Raw genomic sequence first — 19,624 nt, 5'->3', positions numbered from 1 at the left:
GCACACACCGGCTGTGTTCGGAATGGCATACTAGCATACTACTCATACTAGATATGGCGTAGATTTTGAGTATGCAGTGCGTTCACACTGTAGATTATGTGAAATTTGAGTATGCAAGAAATGTATACTAGATTTTCGGTCGGCTGGTATTGGCATACTTATTGAATTTAGTAAGCAGTATGCAGTATATACTAATTGAGTATGCTAGTATGCAGTATGCTAGTATGCCATTCCGAACACAGCCACCGACCCGAACCACCACAGCGACACGCAGGGTTTAGGCATATAAGTCAAACGAAAGCAAATACATTTACGGTGTGGCGTGACGGTTAAATAATCACGTAATCAGTGTCAATATTTTAACTGCTGTATTTTTCCACCAGAAGAAGTATTTGCAGATTCATCAATAATTTGCTACATAAATCACTGCTCTCTTTGGTGAAGAGTACAACCGCTAGCATCTACTCCAAATTCCCAAACAAACAAAGCAGGGAGAACCAGAACGGAACAAGGGAACAAGACCTGCAGCGGTCGAGTGAGTGGACACCACTGAGTGTCTTTTATTTGATGAAAAATGTTGTATAAATAACAAATCATCCTATATTTGTTAAACTACCTATCGACCAGTTTGGTTATCCAGTAGTGGTACTACTCAATACTAGCTGCTATAGCTAGCATTGTAGCTAGCATGCTATTTTGCAGTTGTCTATTTCTAAGTTTCATTTTCATCTGCTGAGTGCTTGGCTGCCGATCCTCCTTTGCTACAATCAGCGAGTAACAGCTTCCCCAGCTGCAGTGAATAGCTAATAGACATTTCATTGGGTTGTTGCAAGCTCTATTCTCCACAGCATCAATTATCCATTAGTAAGCCATCAAAATAGATTACGGGTTCCCCAAACGGACAGTATTCAGTACATTCACTCGTTGCATTTATCCCTAATATATCTCAGATCTCATCTTTTAAGTATTTGTGATTTACTGGAACATCGAAACACCATAAAAGGCCGGACACGAGACTCAACTGTGCAGCCTGATCCTGGTGTATCCATGCGGGCAGTAGAACCATTTATGGACCCGAGCAGAATCTGTCAACAAACTGACAATCCTGGAAGTCCTGTAAGGAAATATAAGGACATTGATCTGGCTACACGTGAATGTTGGAGTTCTGTCTCACCAGTTTGTTGTGTCAACATTTGGATCATTTGACACCCAAACCCAAGAATGAATGTCCCAGTAGGTCATGATGATTGTTTGATGATAAGTGTGTTTTGTATGTTCCAGCTTGAGGCTTGACACAGACACAGAGTGGAGACTATTTACGCAGACATGGACACACAGGTGAGGCAAGAGATTGATGCTTGAAAGAGTGTGACTGTTACGACGGTCCAGATGCACATCGATTAGTTAGTTTTATGAAGCTAATTTTTTGTAATTAATAATTAATAAGGAATTACCTTGCCCCCGCCCAGCTAGGTTTCCCCCCCTTTTTTCTCTCTTTAATTTCGTTTATTGTTTTCTTGCCATTTGTCTAAAACACATGTTGTGTGTCCAAGTAATGATGCCGTAGTTCAGTTGGCGGCTTTTGATGTGTGTGTGTGTGTGTGTGTGTGTGTGTGTGTGTGTGTGTGTGTGTGTGTGTGCGCGTGCGTGTGTCGAGACACGTTGAGATGTGAGTGAACTGAGGAGAGAGAAGAGAGCAGCGAGTGGTGAGAGTAAGAAAGTTTAATGTTTGGAGACCAGAGCCGGGGTAACAGTGTCGTAACAGTGATTATGTTAAATACTTAACGTATAAAAGTGTGAGATGATCTTGATTTTGTTTACACTTTTGGGACTATTCCATTGGTTTAGTTGTGCTGGGCAAAACAAAATCGACCATCGAAAAGTATTTGACATGTATTTCACCCAGGTCTGGTATGTGTGTGTTCTCTCTCAGATGAAGCAGCGTGTCTTCACTGGGGTCGTGACCCAACTCCAGGAGCATTATGGGATGGTAGACCAGGACGTACGCTTTCAGAGGAGGTGGGATCAACATGATGTTACAGTGACTCAATTCTTGCCCTAGAGAGGGAAGAGTGTGTGTCCCCTCTGCACTCACACACCTGATTAAGCAAAGTCTTGATGACTGGTTAGTTAATGCAGCTGTGTTAGCGCCGGGCTGAAACAAAAGCCTGCACACACTGTAGATGTGAAGATTTACTAGCCTATAGCCACACCTGACCCAAATACGCTTCTCAGTACTGAAAGGATTAGATGGGGTGTTTTGAAGAGATACAGAGATGCACCCTAAATGATGCCCTGTGTTATCCCTGTGTGTTGTGTTGTGTTGTGTGTGTGTCAGTGTGGTGAAGGGGAGAGTCCCTGCGCTGGGGGAAAGGGTACTGGTGAAAGCCGTGTTGGACCCGTCCCAGCCTCACAGCTGGAGTGCACAGAGAGTACAGAGTCTCAACGAGGTACAGTCTCACCTTCAATAGACGAGCACTGACTAGAATGCCTAGTGGATGCATTTTTTTCCCTTTCTTGTCAACAGACATTTTCAGTTGAAACCAACCCTACTCATTCTGCCTTTCTCTCCATTTTCTTTATTTTTGCCAGCCGTTTAAATGTCCTCCCCCTCTCCTGTCCACCATCACGCCGGGCCAGAAACAAGGGATTCTGGGGAGCAAGCCACAGCCTCTCCTCAAATCTCCCAAGATTCCCCCTCTCATACCCAGCATGCTCCACGTTCCAGCCAAACGTGAGTCAGAACTATGAGGGTCAGAGCAAAACATCTCCAATGACACCTTATTCCCTGTAGGGCGCAGTAGGGTGTCGTTTGAGATTTGGACAGCACATCTCTGTTCTCTCTGCATTTATTGATTGATGCACTTGCTGTTCCCTTATTCACTCTGTCATGCTGTCTGTCTGTCTCTATCTCTCTCTCTCTCTCTCTCTCTCTCTCTCTCTCTCTCTCTCTCTCTCTCTCTCTCTCTGTCTGTCTTCCTCCTCTCTCAAACAGCCGGGTTGTTGCAGACTCCTTCTTGGGGGGGTCAGTTTGAGGGGTGGGGCAGGGGCACCAGGAAGAGACACGCTGACACAGGCAGAAGAGGAGACCGCCGGTGAGTGTGTGTGTGTGTGTGTCTGTGTGTGTGTGTGTGTGTGTGTGTGTGTGTGTGTTTGATCTCTCTACATCCTGTGTGTTAGGGAAGACAGTGGACCATGGGGTGGTGGTGACCAGAAGAGGAGGAGATGGAAGGAGGGGACAGAAGAGGAGGGCACAGAGGACGGGGGGCACGTAAAAAAGACAAACCCTGTGCCCCCTCAAAGTCCTGCCCTCTTTTCCTGCTTCCCCAGAGACTGGTGAGTGCACCTGTCAGTCAATCATTCAGTCATCCAATCAGTTCATTCAATGAATTAATCTCTAATTAAAATGTTGTGCGTCCGCCACCCCCCATCTCCTTTTGTCTCCACCCAGTGTGGCATGTGACAGTCTGGAGTTGCAACGACGTTACCCCCACCTGTCCCTCCCCCCCTCCGTCTGTCACCTGTCAATCAGCTGGGTTGACAGTTTCCCACCCTCCCAGCCCTTCCCTTTCCCCCTTCTCCACCCCTGCCTCTATCTCATAGGCTCCCCTCAGACCGATGGAAAAACACCTACGGAGAGAGAGAGCTCGGAGTACACAGTCAAGGTAGTACACACACACACACACACACACACACAACATTTAGTACAAGTCTCTCATGAGAGTAGACGTTCATTCATAGTTCGTAAATTCGCTCTGAGAGCGCCGGAGCGCACACTGCGTTCAACGTCATAAAGGGACCATGTAATTTGATTGGACAAGAGGCATTACATGAGTGCTGATCAGATTCCAGAGCGAGTTTACGAATGCAGCCATTGTGGGTCGCTTATCACTAGTGCCATTTGCGTGAATGTGTATTCGCTTCTTCTCAATGCCGCTTATTTTCATGTAGTTCGATGCGATCGTATATTTTAGGTTTGATGTTTTAAGACGAACACATCGCAAGGCGAACTTCAGAATGGCACTAGTGATAGGCAACCAACAATGTACCTATAACATCCACAATAATGAACTACGAGAGCACTTAAATAAGCCTACGTAATAGTTAATTTGCACTAACTCCACTTCATTAGGCACACCTTGCTAGTACTGGGTTGGACCCCCTCTTTTGCCTTCAGAACTGCCTTAATTCTTCGTGGCATAGATTCAACAAAATGCTCGAAACATTCCTCAGAGATTTCGGTCCGTATTGACATTATAATATCACGCAGTTGCTGCAGATTTCTGCCAAGAAAATATCCCCCACACCATTACATCACCACTACCATTTTCGCCCAGAGAACTGCCGGTCTTGGATATTTTCTCTTTTTCTGACCATTCTCTGTAAACCCTAGTGATGGTTGTGCGGGAAAATCCCAGTAGATCAGCACTTTCAGAAATAAACAGGCCGCCTGCCACCAACAACCATGCCACGTTCAAAATCACTGTAGGTCGGGTTTTTCACTGAAATAACATATTAGTTAACATGTTTGTATTGACACAACATGACATTGACTTAGGGTTCATTAATATGTTACATTTGAACCAACGGTATTATGGCGTTTATACGGTTTGTTTAATCCACCTGAATGAACGAGAGTCATGGTTTTAACATTAACGTTACTCTGTGGCTTATTTATTGAGGAACTGTTAGTAGGCTACTAACCAGAGCAGAAACCTCGATGTCCCGCTCAACTACAGCGCCTATAGGCTGGCTGGTGGGGTGAGATGGAGCCGGGAGGATTTTGAGTTTTGGAGTAGATAACACCATAAAAATTACAAAACGTGTTAAATAAATACATTTAAGCCAAGGTATGGCGGGTGCCATATGTGGACGCCTATGTGTGTATGCGTGTGTGTTCTCTCTGATGTCCGGGTGTGTATGGTGTGTATGTTCCCTCCTGCAGGTGCTGCTGTTGTCCATGCCTAGCTCAGAGGAGCTGTACAGACTCTGCTGTGGCCTGCAGGACCAGTCAGACTCACTAGAGGGCACTGTGCACCCTACGTCTCTCATTAAGGTAGAGGTTGCCCCAAGGCACAGTTCTAGGATATGCTTCCCCTCCTCAAATCCTAACCCTAACGTTTAGGGAGGTAAAACTTACACTGGGGTAAATTCATACTATTCTGCTTAATTTATGTTGTACATCTGCATAGACACAGACTCTGTGAGTCTTTGTTTAGTTAATTATTGTTTATTTGAAAGTTCTATCTCTCTCACTCTCTCTCTCAGTTCCTGCTGGGGGATGCCGGGGGGGAGTTGCGTCTCCTCGGTGGTCCTTGGTGTCCTCAGGCAGACGGTGGGAGCCCGGCGAAGGACCCTCAGGCATTACTAAAGACAGCCGTGCGCTGTGTGAGGGAGCAGAGTGGGCTGGACCTGAGCGGCTGCTCCCAGTGGTTAGTGGACACTTCCTTGCCTACTAGGAATCAAATCAAATCAAATGTTATTTGTATAGCGCATTTCTTACAAGATGCAACTCAATGCGCTTCACATAACAAACATTCTCAGTCAATCAATCAATCAATCAATCAATACTGACAGAGCCGCAGGCAGGCAAAAGTAAAAACCTGTACACTATGTAGCCAGGAAAATTCCCTTGCAGCCCTCTATACATAGAGCGACTACTAGCCAGTTTGCCTACCAGCACCCAGCGGTGGGAATTTCCTGAGTTTTAGACAACCTCAGGCCCTCAGGTAGGGTGTTCCACAATCTAGGAGCATATATGCTAAAAGCTGATCCTCCAAATCTCTTTGTCCTAGCCTCTGGCACTATTAGAAGTTCCGTGCCTCTAGACCTTAGGGGTCTAGCTGGTGTGTATCTTATGAGCATGTCCACCATGTAATTGGGCGCGTCGCAGTGGAGTGATTTATAGGGGTGTAACGGATCACCTAACTCACGGATCGGATCGTGTCACGGATTTTGAGTCACGGATCGGATCATTTTTCGGATCAACACAAAACATTTTTTTTTTTTAATAAAAACAACATTTTCCTTGAATTCTGTAAAAACACCACTTTTAATGTGTGAAACAAAAAAACAACATTCAAGTTGTCAAAACTGATATATATATCACATATATATAACATCTATATATAACAACATATATATATAACAACATATATATAACATCACTGCTGCAAAGTAACAGAGTACTTTTTTTGTGTGTTTACACAATCACCCAGGCTGCTTAGCGGGTGATATGACGTGATATAATTGGGACAGAGATGAGTGAATGAATGTTGTTGTCAACTCAGTACACATGCAGAGAGTGAGAATAAAGCGCACATGATTGTTTTTCTACCGGTTACATTTGAATGAATGAATGGTCTTTATTGTCATTGCTACAGTACAGGTACCAAACAACGAAATTTAGGAGGGGTGGCTCCCCTGGTGTTAGGAAAAAAAAAACAAAAAAAAAAAAAAACGATTTTGCTATTGATCCGCGGTACACATGCGTTCCGAACCGTGGAGGGCGATCCGAACGGATCACGGATTATCCGTGATCCGTTACACCCCTAGTGATTTATAGACTAGTAAAAGGATCTTAAAGTCTATTCTATAACTGACAGGGAGCCAGTGTAGTGATCTCAAGACAGGTGTGATGTGCGCTCTTCGTTTGGTCCTAGTAAGGACACGAGCAGCAGCATTCTGAACCATTTGTAGTCTATTTATCTTTTTTTTTCAGGAAGTAGCCCCCCCACTGAATCAGACTTCCACTTCTGCCCCATCAATGAGTTCTTTAGGGACTGTTAATCACAATGTGTCGGCCACATCGCCATTGTGTAGTCCATGTTTGCAACTACAACTTGGTATAGAATAAGAATTCTCTCTCTCTCTCACTCTCTCCCCCCCCCCCCCCCCTCTCTTTCAGGTATAAGATGGCTGAGCTGAAGTATGTGTGTGAGGGGAAGGTGGAGACAGTGGTGTTTCTGTTGCCAGATGTGTGGCGAATCGTACCTACAGAGGAGGAATGGGACACACTCAGGACTAAAGATCAGGAGGTGTGTGTGTGTCTGTGAGTGTGTCTGTCTGTGTGTCTAATAATACTAAACTAAATTAGAGGCCGAAGGCCTTGGCAGACAGGTGGGATTTGAGGGCTGTTTTAAAGGCGTCCAGGGTAGGGATGTTGTGGATCAACACAGGGAGAGAGTTCCAGAGGGTGGGGGCTGCCTGTCCCCGAATGCTCTGTCCCCGAAGGTTCGCAGGTTGGTGCGGGGGTAGAAAGCAGACCCGAGTCTGAGGACCGCAGTTTCCGGGAAGGGTATGTGGGCGGAGGAGGTCACGCGGGCATGGAGAGACTTGTAGGTGAGGAGGAGGATTTTGTAAGAGATGCAGGACTTGACCTGAAGCCAGTGGAGGTGGATGAGGGTGGGGGTGATGTGCTGCCACGGCTTGGCGTGTGTGAGAACCCTGGCAGAAGAGTTTTGTCCATCCTGGAGCCTGTCCAGGGTTTTGTTGGGTACCCCGAACAGTACACCATTGCAGTGGTCCAGGCGGGAGGTGTGTGCGTGTGCGTGTGCGCGTGCGTGTGTGTGTGTGTGTGTGTGTGTGTGCACCACTCCATATCCAATAGCAGCAAATATGTCCATTCTGCCATGCTCAGGCTACGTCTTTTTCTTATGTATGTCAGGAGGAGGAGGCCCCTCTCCCGGCTTGCCCATGCCTGGTTGTTAAGCCCTGTCCTGGGCTGGTTCTCTGCCCTTTCTCCCTTTCCTCCCTCCTGGTTCCCCACAGCGCCCAGACCAAGGAGGCCTTTGAGGTACAGTGTCTCTGTCGTTATGGAGAAAAGAAACACTCAACTGTTTTATAATTACAAAGCATTTACTATGCAGTAAAATAAATGACACAGTAGTGACTTGTCACTAGAGTACCTTTGGGTACTATACAGCTGTGAAAATGATGGCCCAAAGTCTTGGCATTGAATAAATTGTTGTGGCCCCACCCGATCTCCTTCCATTTACCCCTGCTCCCCCTCTCTCCAGGTTGGCTTGCTGGCTGAATTATTCAGTGAGATGCTGCAGAGGGACTTTGGTCTGCAGCTGTACCGTTGTCTCTATTCCCTACACCCCAGTCATGCACCTATGGTACACCACACACACACACACACACACACACACACACACACACACACACACACACACACACACACACACACACACACACACACACAGCATGACTACATGCATACTCATGCTTCTCAGGTGTGTAGTCTTTTAGTGTATCTATCCTTTCTCTACTTTAGGAGGATGAACAAATAAAAAAGAACAGAAAGCAGAGGACAAAAGCAAGGGGTGGCAGGAGTAGGAGAGGAAAAAGCAGAGAGAAAAAAGCAGAGGACACAGAGGAGGAGACAGATGATGATGGAGAAGAGATGGAAGAGAAGGAAACCGAGGAGGAGAAGGACAGAGAAAGCAGTGAGTATGGAGACTCGACTTCAACAACACTGAATCAATGGATTAAAAAAAAGAATGAACTCATTTCTTTCATTCTTGCCTTCTCTATTTTGCAGAGATGTTGGGAGAGGAGGGGATGACATGTGATAACTCAGACACTATCTTAAAACAACATGTAAGTCGTAGACACATAACCGACCTGAACAGTGTGAATGTCAAAGAGAGAGGATACTGGGGCACGGTGGGGGAGACTATATGATATGTCTTTCTTTGTCAATTCAATTATTATGTAAGATTCATTATTGGTATGAAAGGTGCAACCGACTGTTGACACAATCTGTGCTTGTATTTTCCCCACCTCTCTCTTTTTCATTCAATTCAACTGGCTTTATTGGCATGACATACAATTTGCCAAAGCAACACAATCTGAAGTATTCAGTATTCTCTCTCCTTCTCTCCCTCTCCCTCTCTGTAGGTGCTGTCTCGTAGAGTGTTGTTGGCTTGTGTGTTCTTTGACAGGCAGCTCAGTGGCAGATTGAGAGAAATAGACCTTCGGAACATCTTACTGTCTCTGGGACTATGTCTAACACCCACTCAGGTATGTGTGCACTCATGTATGTTGTAGTCGAAGCAGAAATGTTGGGTGAAAAGCATAAGCAAACGATAGACACAACGCTGGGTTTACAGTCACCGTTTTTCACCTTTCCGTCCCCCCCAACCTCCCCCCCCACACACACCCAACTCCACATGCTTCTAACAGTGATATCTCTCTGTGTCTCAGGTCCAGGAGTTGGTCAGTAAGGTCTTGGAGGGGGGTTGTTTTCCATACAGGAAGCTAGCTTCTCGCTTAGAGGAACCAGAGCACCCGGAACCTGACATCGACATGGAGGGTCAGAGTTGAACAATAACACACACAAATATACAATACATACTCTCTGCATCTCACTTTATGTATGCTTGCCTATCTGGTTATGGCTAATAGTAATCACCATAAGTATTCATTGTTATGTGATCAATCTCTTTGGAACTAGTTAATGTGTGCACAGTACACATCCCCCATCTCCCATGTTAACTCTCTCTCTGTGTTTCCAGGTAACCGTGGCCTGTTGCATGGAGTTCCAGTGACAAAGAGGGCAGGAAGCCGCAAGGCAGGGAGTGTTAGTGGGGCTGAGGTTGTCTCCTTTAAAGGGGGTGTTGTCAACATCCCAAGCCTGCTGCAGGCCCTGGAGAGAGCAGACAGGACACGGCAAGGCCTGGAGCTACGTATTGCTGCCCTACAGGACACACTGGGTACTAGGACTACATACACTACCTTACTCTCTCCCTTTCTCTCATACACTCTCCATGTTTCTGGGCGCTGTCACGAACCACAAGTGTTAGCTAGTATTCTTTAAACCAAAAACCAATGGAAAGCAATGGAACCTAAATTAGCATGTTTGAAATGTCATGCCTGAATCATCTCAAAGTAATTCAAATCAATTCAGTCATTGAGTGTTTTCAGAGAAATTAGATGCAATTTGGGATGATTTGGCCATGAAATTACAAGCATGCTAATTTAGGGTCCATTGAGTTGCATTGTTTTTTTTCATTAAAACATGTGAAAAGTTAATAACGGTACCCAGATAAACAGAACCAAAGTGTGGATTGAAGTCTGTCCTTTTCCATAGACTAATTTCATTCTTTCTTCCTCCTCCTTTTACATGTTTTTACTTCTCCCTCTCATTCCATTCCACTGCTCATCCCTTCTCTCTTTTCTTCTATCCTTTTCTCTATCCCCTATACATCCCCTCACAGTTGAGACTGAAACGGTCACTCAGGGACAGGGGGAGGAGCTTCACCACAGACTGGAGAGAGCTGAGATTCAAAGCTCCACCTACAAGAGGAAGCTGAAGGAGGATACTGGTCACATGATTGCCGTCATCCAGAGGATGCAGGAAATGGTGGACAAGGTGAGACCAGGAAACGGTCTCTACAAGAAAACACTTAGTTTCACCCATCTGGTGCACAATACATATTTTATGCAGGTCAAAGTTAAGAACAGGGGGTTTACAAGGACTTACTAAAAAAGGGTTTTCTTCTATTCGACAGACGACAAGCCTGACCGAATCAAAAACAGAGATGGAGGATGAAGAGCAGTGATTGGTCGAAAGAGAAAAGCCGATAAGGAGAGTGGAGATATATGTGATCACACAGCCAGTGAACGTCAAATGTTAACTTGACCGATGTTTTTATTTGTTCAAATTATTTTTTATTTTAATTGAATGTATTTATTATTAGAATAAGTGACAGCTGCTTATACTTTGTTTTCTTCATAGTCAAGGCGGGAGGTGTGTGTGTGTGTGTCTTCATTGTATAATCTTGGATCAAATGCTTTAGATCTCTCTCAATATACCAGATATACAGTGCCCTCCATAAGTATTGGAAGCATGGAAGCATTTTGTCTTCTCTATATTCAAGTCATTGAGTATAGAGAAGACACTCCAGACACTACTCTATACTCCAACAGTTTGGATTTGAAATCAAACAATTCAGGGTCAGAGTAGATTCTCAGCTTTAACTCAATGTGGGGGGGGGGGCTTTCAGATTTGGGTTCTTCATCATTTAGAAAAAACTATTTTTTAACTCCCCCTCCACACTATTTCATTTTTTGGAAAAAAATATCCAAATAAAGTATGTTTATGTTTAGTATTTTGTCGACACTCCTTGCATGCAATAACCCATTGACCCCCACCAGACACTGGGGGCCCTATTATGCACTTCTTAACTTGTCGTCTTAAGTCTTAATTAAGACGCACAGCCAGGTTAAGACCTACCGCCACCCTTATTATGCGCTTCATACGCGCTACTGCTATTATGCAGGTGTCGCTAGGCGCCCACACATAAGACGTAAGACTCCCGTGCATATATTACTCATTGTGGGAGTGTTCATATGTTAACAAGAAGTGGGTCAGCGCGCATGCGCAAACCGCGGAGGCGCGCTCGTGTTTCAAAACGTGCATGAAGTCTAGCGCCTATGAACTGTATAATAGCATAGCGCTTATGACTTAACGCAGCCGGTTCTTAAAGGGAATGGCACCTGGCACGCTGATTGGGTTGATTGAGAAGACGCCCAAAACACACCCATGACTAATTTCTGGGCTTAGCGCCGGGTCTTAGGCGCCCACTACCGCACGCATAATAGCAAAGTGGCCTTGACCACGCCTCCACGTCTTAAGTTTAGATCTACCGCCTCGTCTTATTGCTTAAGACTTATGAAGTGCATAATAGGGCCCTGGGTGTCTTCTCTGGTGATGCTCTGCCAGGCCTGTACTGCAGCCATGTTCAGTTGTTTGATTTTAGTTTTTTTGCCTAAAATCTTATCCTCAGGGAATTTAATGTGTGTTCAATTGGATTTAAATCTGAAGACTGACTTGGCCTGGTAAGAACGTTCTGCTTCTTGGCCCTGAAAAACTCCCTAGTTGCTATGGCAGTATGTTTGGGGTCATTGTCTTACTGGATGGATTTGGAGGCATTTGGTTGCAGTCGTGTAGACTGTACGTGTTTCTGTACACCTCAGAATACATTCTGCTGCTGCTGTCAGGAGTAACATCAACAATTAAGCCAATTTAGTGCTTCCTCTTTTCAATACTTACGGGGGGCACTGTATTCTCTAGGACCTTACCTCAACATGAGCACAAGGCTGCAAATAGGGGAAAACATTTTGAAACGGGAAGTTCACGGTTGCTGTCAGGACAGTGCAATGTACTGTAATGAACCAGTATGAGGCCCGTTAGCAGCTCCCCCAACGGGAGTTAACTCTCTTGGGGTTGTGGTTAGTGCGGCCGGTTGGTATGTGGGAGATCGGGGTCCGAGACCCGCATGGTGCGAGTAGTGGTGCGGGTAGTGGTGGTCTAGTGGATAGTGTGTTGGACTTGTGATCGGAAGGTTGTGAGTTCAAATCCCGCCTGAAACCACACCACTACTAGTGTGCCCTTGAGTAAGGCACTTAGCCCTCAGTTACTCCAGGGGGAATGTCCCTGTAATTCATAATTGTAAGTCGCTTTGGATTAAAAGCGTCTGCTAAATGGCAAAATTAGTAATTATTAGTTACTCTCCTAGTCCCGTTCGCTACAGTGCTGAATATCACAGATAGAAATATGAATAGACCTAAGATATTTAATTATTCAAGGTAATGACTTCATTACTAGCATTTCCTACTGAACGCAGCAACCTAAAGCTTGAAATCTGTTGAATCCCTACTCACTGAACATGCCTCAAATACATATCATTATTTAACCACATTAGAATTAGAGATTTTATTTTGTAACAATGTCAATGTCACTGCAAACATTTTCCCTCCCTCCCAACAACTCATCCTTGATCCATACAGTGATGCCTCTGAGGAGGAATAAAGGTTTTTGAGTTTGCAAAATGTGTGCAGTGTGAGTTATTCAATATTTGGTTCTTTAGGTTTACTATGTCAGATACATTTTGCCCTGTAAGGTGATTGCAAGGTAAGATCTGTCAGTTCATGTCAGCCACCTCACCTCATCTGGTAGAAAGAAGAGCTTCCTGAGATTCCGGGGGGTAAGGAGCAGAACCAATTGTAAAGTGAACATGTAAGCAGAACCCTGTCCTGCTCAACACCTGTGCTCTGAGCAGCATTATCAACCTCACAGATGAGCAAGACATCTCCTTTGGCTCTATAAAATCCCACTCACGCTTATTTGAATTCATCCCTAACACTTTTGCAATATTATAATTACACATCTCGCTGTGGTTAACAGACTGGTCAACAGCATTCCCCCTGTGGAGGAGAAGGTGGGCAGGAGGGCTGTGCGCAAGGTTAGATTAGATTCAACCCTTTTGTCATTGCACAAGTACAACAAGGGTCAGCCATAGTCAGTGCCTCTGGGCAATTAGGGGTTAAGTGCCTTGCTCAAGGGTACAATGGCAGTGGTAGCACTTATGATACCAGCACCCCTTCAGTCACCAGCTTATATGCAGCTCCCTCCAGAGGCTGTGATCGAACCAGCAATCTTCAGATTGCTATCTGGCCTCTCTAACCTCTGCCCCATTTCCAATTACCTTATCTCACAGCTCACACTCACTTTGTTGATAACGCTCTACACTCTCTGTTTATCAGGGCCTGAGAGGAGAGGAGATCCATACAGGTATCCAGGAAGTGTATGTATTATAAAAGTATCATAATGTTACCACACTCATAATAATTAACTGGCATTTGTAATAATGTGGACATTTTCCATTAACTTGCCATAGAGACAATTGCAATTCAACTGGAGACAATTCCATTTCAATGCCCCAACAGTTATTTGAACCATAATGGACAGGATGTCTACATTGCCAAAGCTATCAGATCAGCTGAAGTTTACTCAGCTAATTTAGATAAGGCTGAATAAGGCTCAACTTTACAAGCAATATTGGTGTAAAACATGTACACTGAGTGATGGTGGTAAAGATAACATATTCCATGTTTACAATACAGAGAAAGTGACTACCAAACAGCACATTGGAACTCTGTTTAGGGTCCACTAACACCCCTTCATAGAGGCACGCCTGTTCTACATAATATTTCTGAACCTGTCTGAACATTCCACAATGTTGTGTTCTGCTGAACCAGGACCGAGACACAATACAACTGGCTCCATTCAACTGGCCAGCTAAAGAGCTGCCTAGTGCAAAGTTCCAATCATAAGAATACACTCAGCTAGCCTTTGTGATTTATGGGGGCTATCCAGTTTACATCATGTCAAGCAATTCAAATTAACGGTTCAATTTCAGAAGGGCTGAGTGCGCAAAGTTAGATTAGATTAGAAAAAAACTTTTTGTCATTGAACAGAGTACAACAAAATGTATTTTTTGCTCTAGGCACAGGGTCAGCCATAGTCAGCGCCCCTGGAGCAATTAGGGGTTAAGTGCCTTGCTCAAGGGCACAACGGCAGTGATGCCAGCAACCCTTAAGTCACCAGCTCACATGCAGCTCCCTCCTGATGCAGGGATTGAACCAGTGACCTTCCAATTGCTAGCCGGCCTCTCTAACCTTTAGGCTACCGCCACCCCCAAGGTGTAGTTAGCTATGAGGCAATCACAGTGAAACGTAAACACACTTGTACTCTGAGAATTCCGAGGAAGGAAGGGACGGGGGGGTCAGAAAACACCTTCTGTTTTCACTGGTGGAATTTTAATGACTGACATGACTTGTTTTGGGGAGGTTCGCCGAAGGACGAACAGTCCGTCCTGACATTTCCCAGCATCATTATTCCCAGCAGTCCCACCAGTAGAGCTGGCCTCACCCCCTCAGTAGCAGGGTGTGTATAGGCTGGGCTGTGTGGTTACTATCAGTCTTTCTGTCTGGATGTCTGGTGGTTCCAGGCCCTCCCCAGATCCAGGGACACTGTGCCCCAGCAAGGTGACCTGAGAATGGGGGGGGGGAGTGCCCATTAATGTACACTTCCCCAGGATGTCTCTGTCACTGAGTTAGTCACTGACTACAATAACAGTTTATATACTGCTTGAACCAACTCTGGCAGCATGAGTGTTCAAGGACGGCTAACCTAGTCATCGCCTCAGACTGTGTGCGGCGCAGCAGTAAAATGTCTGAAGCCGTGTTTCACCAAAATGTTTTTCTTGGCAGAGAAAAAATACCACTAGAACAGCTGAAGCTAGACCAATGTGGCACGGCGACGCTGCACACAATGGTCTGGGCAGCCACCTTTCCTCCTGTCTATCAAGCGGTCCATATTTAAGCCTTCTGTTAGAGTGCGTTAAGAAGCAAATACAAAGTATGTAAGAACCTCGAAAACAAATTGGATACCCAAGTTCTTTCTTGCCCAACCACCCACCCTGTTCTACACAATGGTTGGGGAGTCGCTGGGACTGAGGTGTCCTGAAATGAAATGAAAGCTTCTAACCTAGATAAGTCAACGCCTCAGATAGATAGCATCTAGATTGACAGATATTATCTGAACCTACTACAGTCAAGGTATCATAAAGCCATGGGAAGCAGCATGGCTGCACCACCCACATGTTAGGGCTAGTGCCCCCCTAAAACCATAAACCCTTCCTCCCAAACACTCTCCCCTCAGTGGTGACAGCCATGGTACAGTGCAGTCTGTGATGATGACAGCCAGTGAGGGAACATGTGGGTATTACTTAGCGTGTTTGGGGTCGTCCTACCAGCCCACGATCTCCTCCAGGCTGTGACTCAGATTTGGTGACAGAGTGAACACTGCTGCAGTAAGTTCCTCCCTTTTATGATGATCCACGTCAAGCCCATCCTGGGAACTACCATGTATACAAGTTCTGCAAGCCAAGCAATTTCCTACTGTGCAGGGAACACAGTCCTCCTGCCCTGACAACATACCCCTAACACAGTCCTCCTGCCCTGACAACATACCCCTACCACAGTCCTCCTGCCCTGACCACATACCCCTAACACAGTCCTTCTGCCCTGACAACATACCCCTAACACAGTCCTCCTGCCCTGACAACATACCCCTACCACAGTCCTCTTACCCTGACAACATACCCCTAACACAGTCCTCTTCCCCTGACAACCAACATACCTCTACATATCTACCCATGTCCTGTAGTTTTGCTTTCTGATCATATGGACAGATATGATATATTATGCCATATGCCATTGTATACAATGACTGTATACTGTTTTTGCATATACAGTATCTAGCACTGGTTTGCATTCATCTCTGTTTGTGTGTTGCGTGTCCTCTCCCATCCTAGTCTCTGGACAGACTCATACAGTGGCTGTACAAAGCTGACAAAGGTGGCAGACATTGTTCAGCTGTATTAGCAGTGTGTATGACTTATGATTGAACACGCCCTACTACTGGGAGTAATAATGCTATTAATCTGCTAAATCTTACTTACGGCCATTTTGTTGCACACAAAGTTGCAACAGAGTCGGATCATGTGTTTTTCAGTTCATGTGACCAATTCTGAAGAATGGTTCGAAATGACAATTGTTTTTTTTTCAAGGTTCTATGTTAGTCACAGTAAAAGGCACCAGGATATCTAGGCTATGCGTGCAGAAGCCTCCAGTGCCTCCATACATAATTTCTTGTGTCTTTAGAACAGGAAACTAAACACATATGGACACATGGAGACATTGGCGGGAAACCAATGCGGAAATGAAAAAACAACAACAAGAAGGAACCAAGAGATGAGTCAGAAAGAGCCTCACCAGAGTGACTGTTAGCTGACGGAGGCCTTAAGTATGCTCATTTGTATGACCTGGTAGAGACAATGATTAGGTTGCTACTTGCCCATACCCAAATTGACCACTAGCCCCTATCCCTTGAGTATACAGATATGTGCAGTTCTGAAAGGATTGTACAGGTGTAAGCAAAGTGGCAAAATCTACTGCAAACCCATCAGAGAGAAAGGTGGAGCAATTGCTATATTGCATATACCGCTCCACTCCATTCAGATCTACAAAAGCACAAGGGATTTATGTGTTTTTGTGCACCTAGATGGATTGATGCAGGTGAAAACATAGAGCATAAATCTAAGAGACTCAGGAAGTACAGGATCCTCAGGTCACGCACACCCCTGGTCAATGTGATCACTCTTACCCTTTGCACTACTGATGCTTACAATACTACTGTTGCACATACTGTATTATTGCACATACCTCTTTGATATAGCCTCTTTTATACATCTGGACATTACATACTGTACATAAGCTACCTTAACTGTACCTCTGAACTACCGTACATGCCATACTGTACCTATCACTATCATTGTCACTATCAATGATTTTATATCATGTTTTTTATATCCTTTTCTTATATCACTATTTGCACTTCGATATAGTGGATCATTGGATCCTACTGTCACGTCCCGGCCGTAGTTTCTCTGTTCAGCTAGGAGAATTTTTCTCACCTGCCATAATAAAGGCCCCTCTCACCTGTGGGGTTCCACAAGGGTCGATACTGGGCCCCCTCCTATTTCTCCTTTACATGCTGCCCCATGGCCCTATCCTGGCAAACCGTGGCGCGTCCTTCCACTGTTATGCTGACGACGTCCAGGTCTATCTGCCACTAAAATCTAGAGGAAAGGATGCACTTCAGCCATTGCTCAGCTGACATCAAAGCATGGTTGACTGACATCAAAGCATGGTTGAGTGCAAACTTCCTCAATTTAAATGATAATTCTATTTGCCAACACTCTAGGCCCTTCTGTCGATGCTCTAGGTCCCCTTGGCTCAAACGTCTGCTCCTCAGTCAGAAATCTTTTTGACAGTGACTTCAAATTCACCAAGCACTGCTGCTGCTGCCAATGTCACTCAATGGTTGCTGCTGTCCTGTTGTTTACTTTGCCTGCTGTATGTTGTATGTATCGTCTCTGTTGCACTTGAAGCATGAAAGTACCATGCCCAATACAAGTTTCCCCTCGGGGACATTAAAGTATAATCAATCAATCAATCAAAGCAGGTCTGCTCTGTGGTCAAAAATAGCTTTTTTCACCTCAGACTCCTCGCTAAAACAAGGGCCTATTTTCCTCAGAAGGACCTAGAGAAGGTGATCCCTGCCTTCATAACAACCCGGCTGGATTACTGTAACTCATTGTATGTTGGTATCAACCAGTCTCTGCTCCGTCGTCTGCAGTTAGTCCAAAATGCTGCTGCTCGACTACTCACCGGCACCAAGAAGCGTGACCACATAACCCCAATCCTGTCTTCACCCCACTGGCTCCCCGTCCGCTTCCGTAATGATTTTAAATGACTTTTGATTGTTTTTAAAGCACTTAACAGGCATGCACCCCCGTACTTGGCTGATCTATTGCACCACCAATGTCCCATCCAGAGCCCTTAGGTCAGCTGACCAACTGCTGCTGGAGGTCCCTAGGACCAGACTCAAAACGAGAGGGGATAGAGCCTTCTCTAAGGCTCTGGAATAGCCTTCCCCTCCACGTCAGATCCACCCAGAGCATCTAGGCTTTTCAAAAATGAGCAAAGACACACCTTTTCTCTCTGCCTTTGACCTGAGGTGAGCCTGCCTCCCGACACTGCACTTTTTGTACTTTTATTTCTGCACTTGTATTTTGTATTGCACCTTGTTTTTAGTGTATTTTTATCAGTTTCTCTTTTACTAGTGTTTTCTGTTAAGCACTTTGGGTGGCTGTTTTTGTCGTTGTAAAATGTGATATATAAATAAAAAATAATTACTTACTTACTACTTACTTCTGGTTAGATGCTAAACTGCATTTTGTTATCTAGTACTTGTACTCTGCAATGACAATAAAGTAGAATCTAATCTAATCTAATCTATGCCATTAGATAAGCTGTACAGCAGCAGTATCATTCCTGATACCTTTCCATCATCCCTGTCTGTGAAATAAAGTGAAATTTACCCCCCCAAAAAACGTATTGTAGAATCTTCTTGTCGGTAAAAAGATGGAATGGATCAATCTATTGAGGATTCGTGATCTTAAATGTGTTGTGTCATCTCAGGATAGATTAGGTGTGCAGCATACACGATTTGACAAGAAAATAGAACGTTAAACACAGGTCGGAATCTGTACTATAAGATTTATTCAGAACAACATCATAGCTTCTTCAGCACAGTACCAGCATTCGACATTTGACGACATCATTGTGAAATACAGTGAAATACATCATTGTGAATTTCCAATGTTAGGCTTTCCAATGTTAGGCTTTCCAGTGTTAGGCTTTCCAATACATACTTTTTCATCTGAAACCAATGCAGTTGTTGTAAATGGTTTTCCAAAGCCTCTATTGATGTGTAATCATGTGCCTCTCTCAGTGATTTGATTGGTCTTTCTTCCAACAAATGTGTGGGTACAGTACTTCCCTGGGGAGGACAGAGAACCTACTATGCTTTTGGCCTGGAGGGATCAACATTTTTTATATGTTGGCAAGGAGTGTTAGCTATTTTCTTTTGATATCCGATTTTAATTAATTGATATAAGTAAGTTTGAATTAGAATTCAGTTTATGACTGAACTATTAGTGAACAAACAGAAAAGCAACTTGTATTCACTTCAATTGATTGAAGTAATCTGTTTTGACCTGATCATTTAAATAATGGTAATAGTAAATAATACTTGTAAAAATGTACTTGAAAACTTGAAACAGAAGTGCTCAGATAACCCCATGTGACTGATGATGTGATCCGAACTGTGTCAGAGTGTGTGTGAGTCAGCTTGTTAGTGTGT

The 19,624-nt window shown here is 44.6% G+C and overlaps 1 protein-coding gene across 1 annotated transcript; it reads left to right on the top strand.

The window, feature by feature from the left end:
- Positions 1-413: 413 nt before the first annotated feature.
- Positions 414-10,651, top strand: ccar2 (cell cycle and apoptosis regulator 2). Its single transcript, XM_080529525.1, has 20 exons — positions 414-535; positions 1,282-1,338; positions 1,934-2,019; positions 2,339-2,450; positions 2,593-2,734; positions 2,996-3,095; positions 3,181-3,336; positions 3,452-3,652; positions 4,846-5,056; positions 5,269-5,432; positions 6,908-7,037; positions 7,667-7,795; positions 8,019-8,120; positions 8,279-8,450; positions 8,546-8,604; positions 8,905-9,027; positions 9,211-9,319; positions 9,522-9,719; positions 10,224-10,378; positions 10,518-10,651. Exons 2-20 carry the CDS (start codon positions 1,327-1,329, stop codon positions 10,566-10,568), a joined length of 2,412 nt encoding a protein of 803 aa, XP_080385651.1. The 5' UTR covers positions 414-535; positions 1,282-1,326; the 3' UTR covers positions 10,569-10,651.
- Positions 10,652-19,624: the final 8,973 nt, after the last annotated feature.

This window comes from Nansenia antarctica, assembly GCF_963989245.1.
Source record: "Nansenia antarctica genome assembly, chromosome: 4".
NCBI lineage: Eukaryota > Metazoa > Chordata > Actinopteri > Argentiniformes > Microstomatidae > Nansenia > Nansenia antarctica.
The sequence above is the reverse complement of the archived record's forward strand: the minus strand, read 5'-3'. Positions and strand labels throughout refer to the sequence as shown.

Excerpts from the sequence above, each read along its gene's own strand:
- ccar2 (XM_080529525.1), top strand. Across the intron at positions 3,653-4,845 it reads ACGGAGAGAGAGAGCTCGGA|CCAAGGTATGGCGGGTGCCA; the intron begins GTACACAGTCAA and ends AATACATTTAAG. Across the intron at positions 5,433-6,907 it reads CTGAGCGGCTGCTCCCAGTG|GTATAAGATGGCTGAGCTGA; the intron begins GTTAGTGGACAC and ends CCTCTCTTTCAG.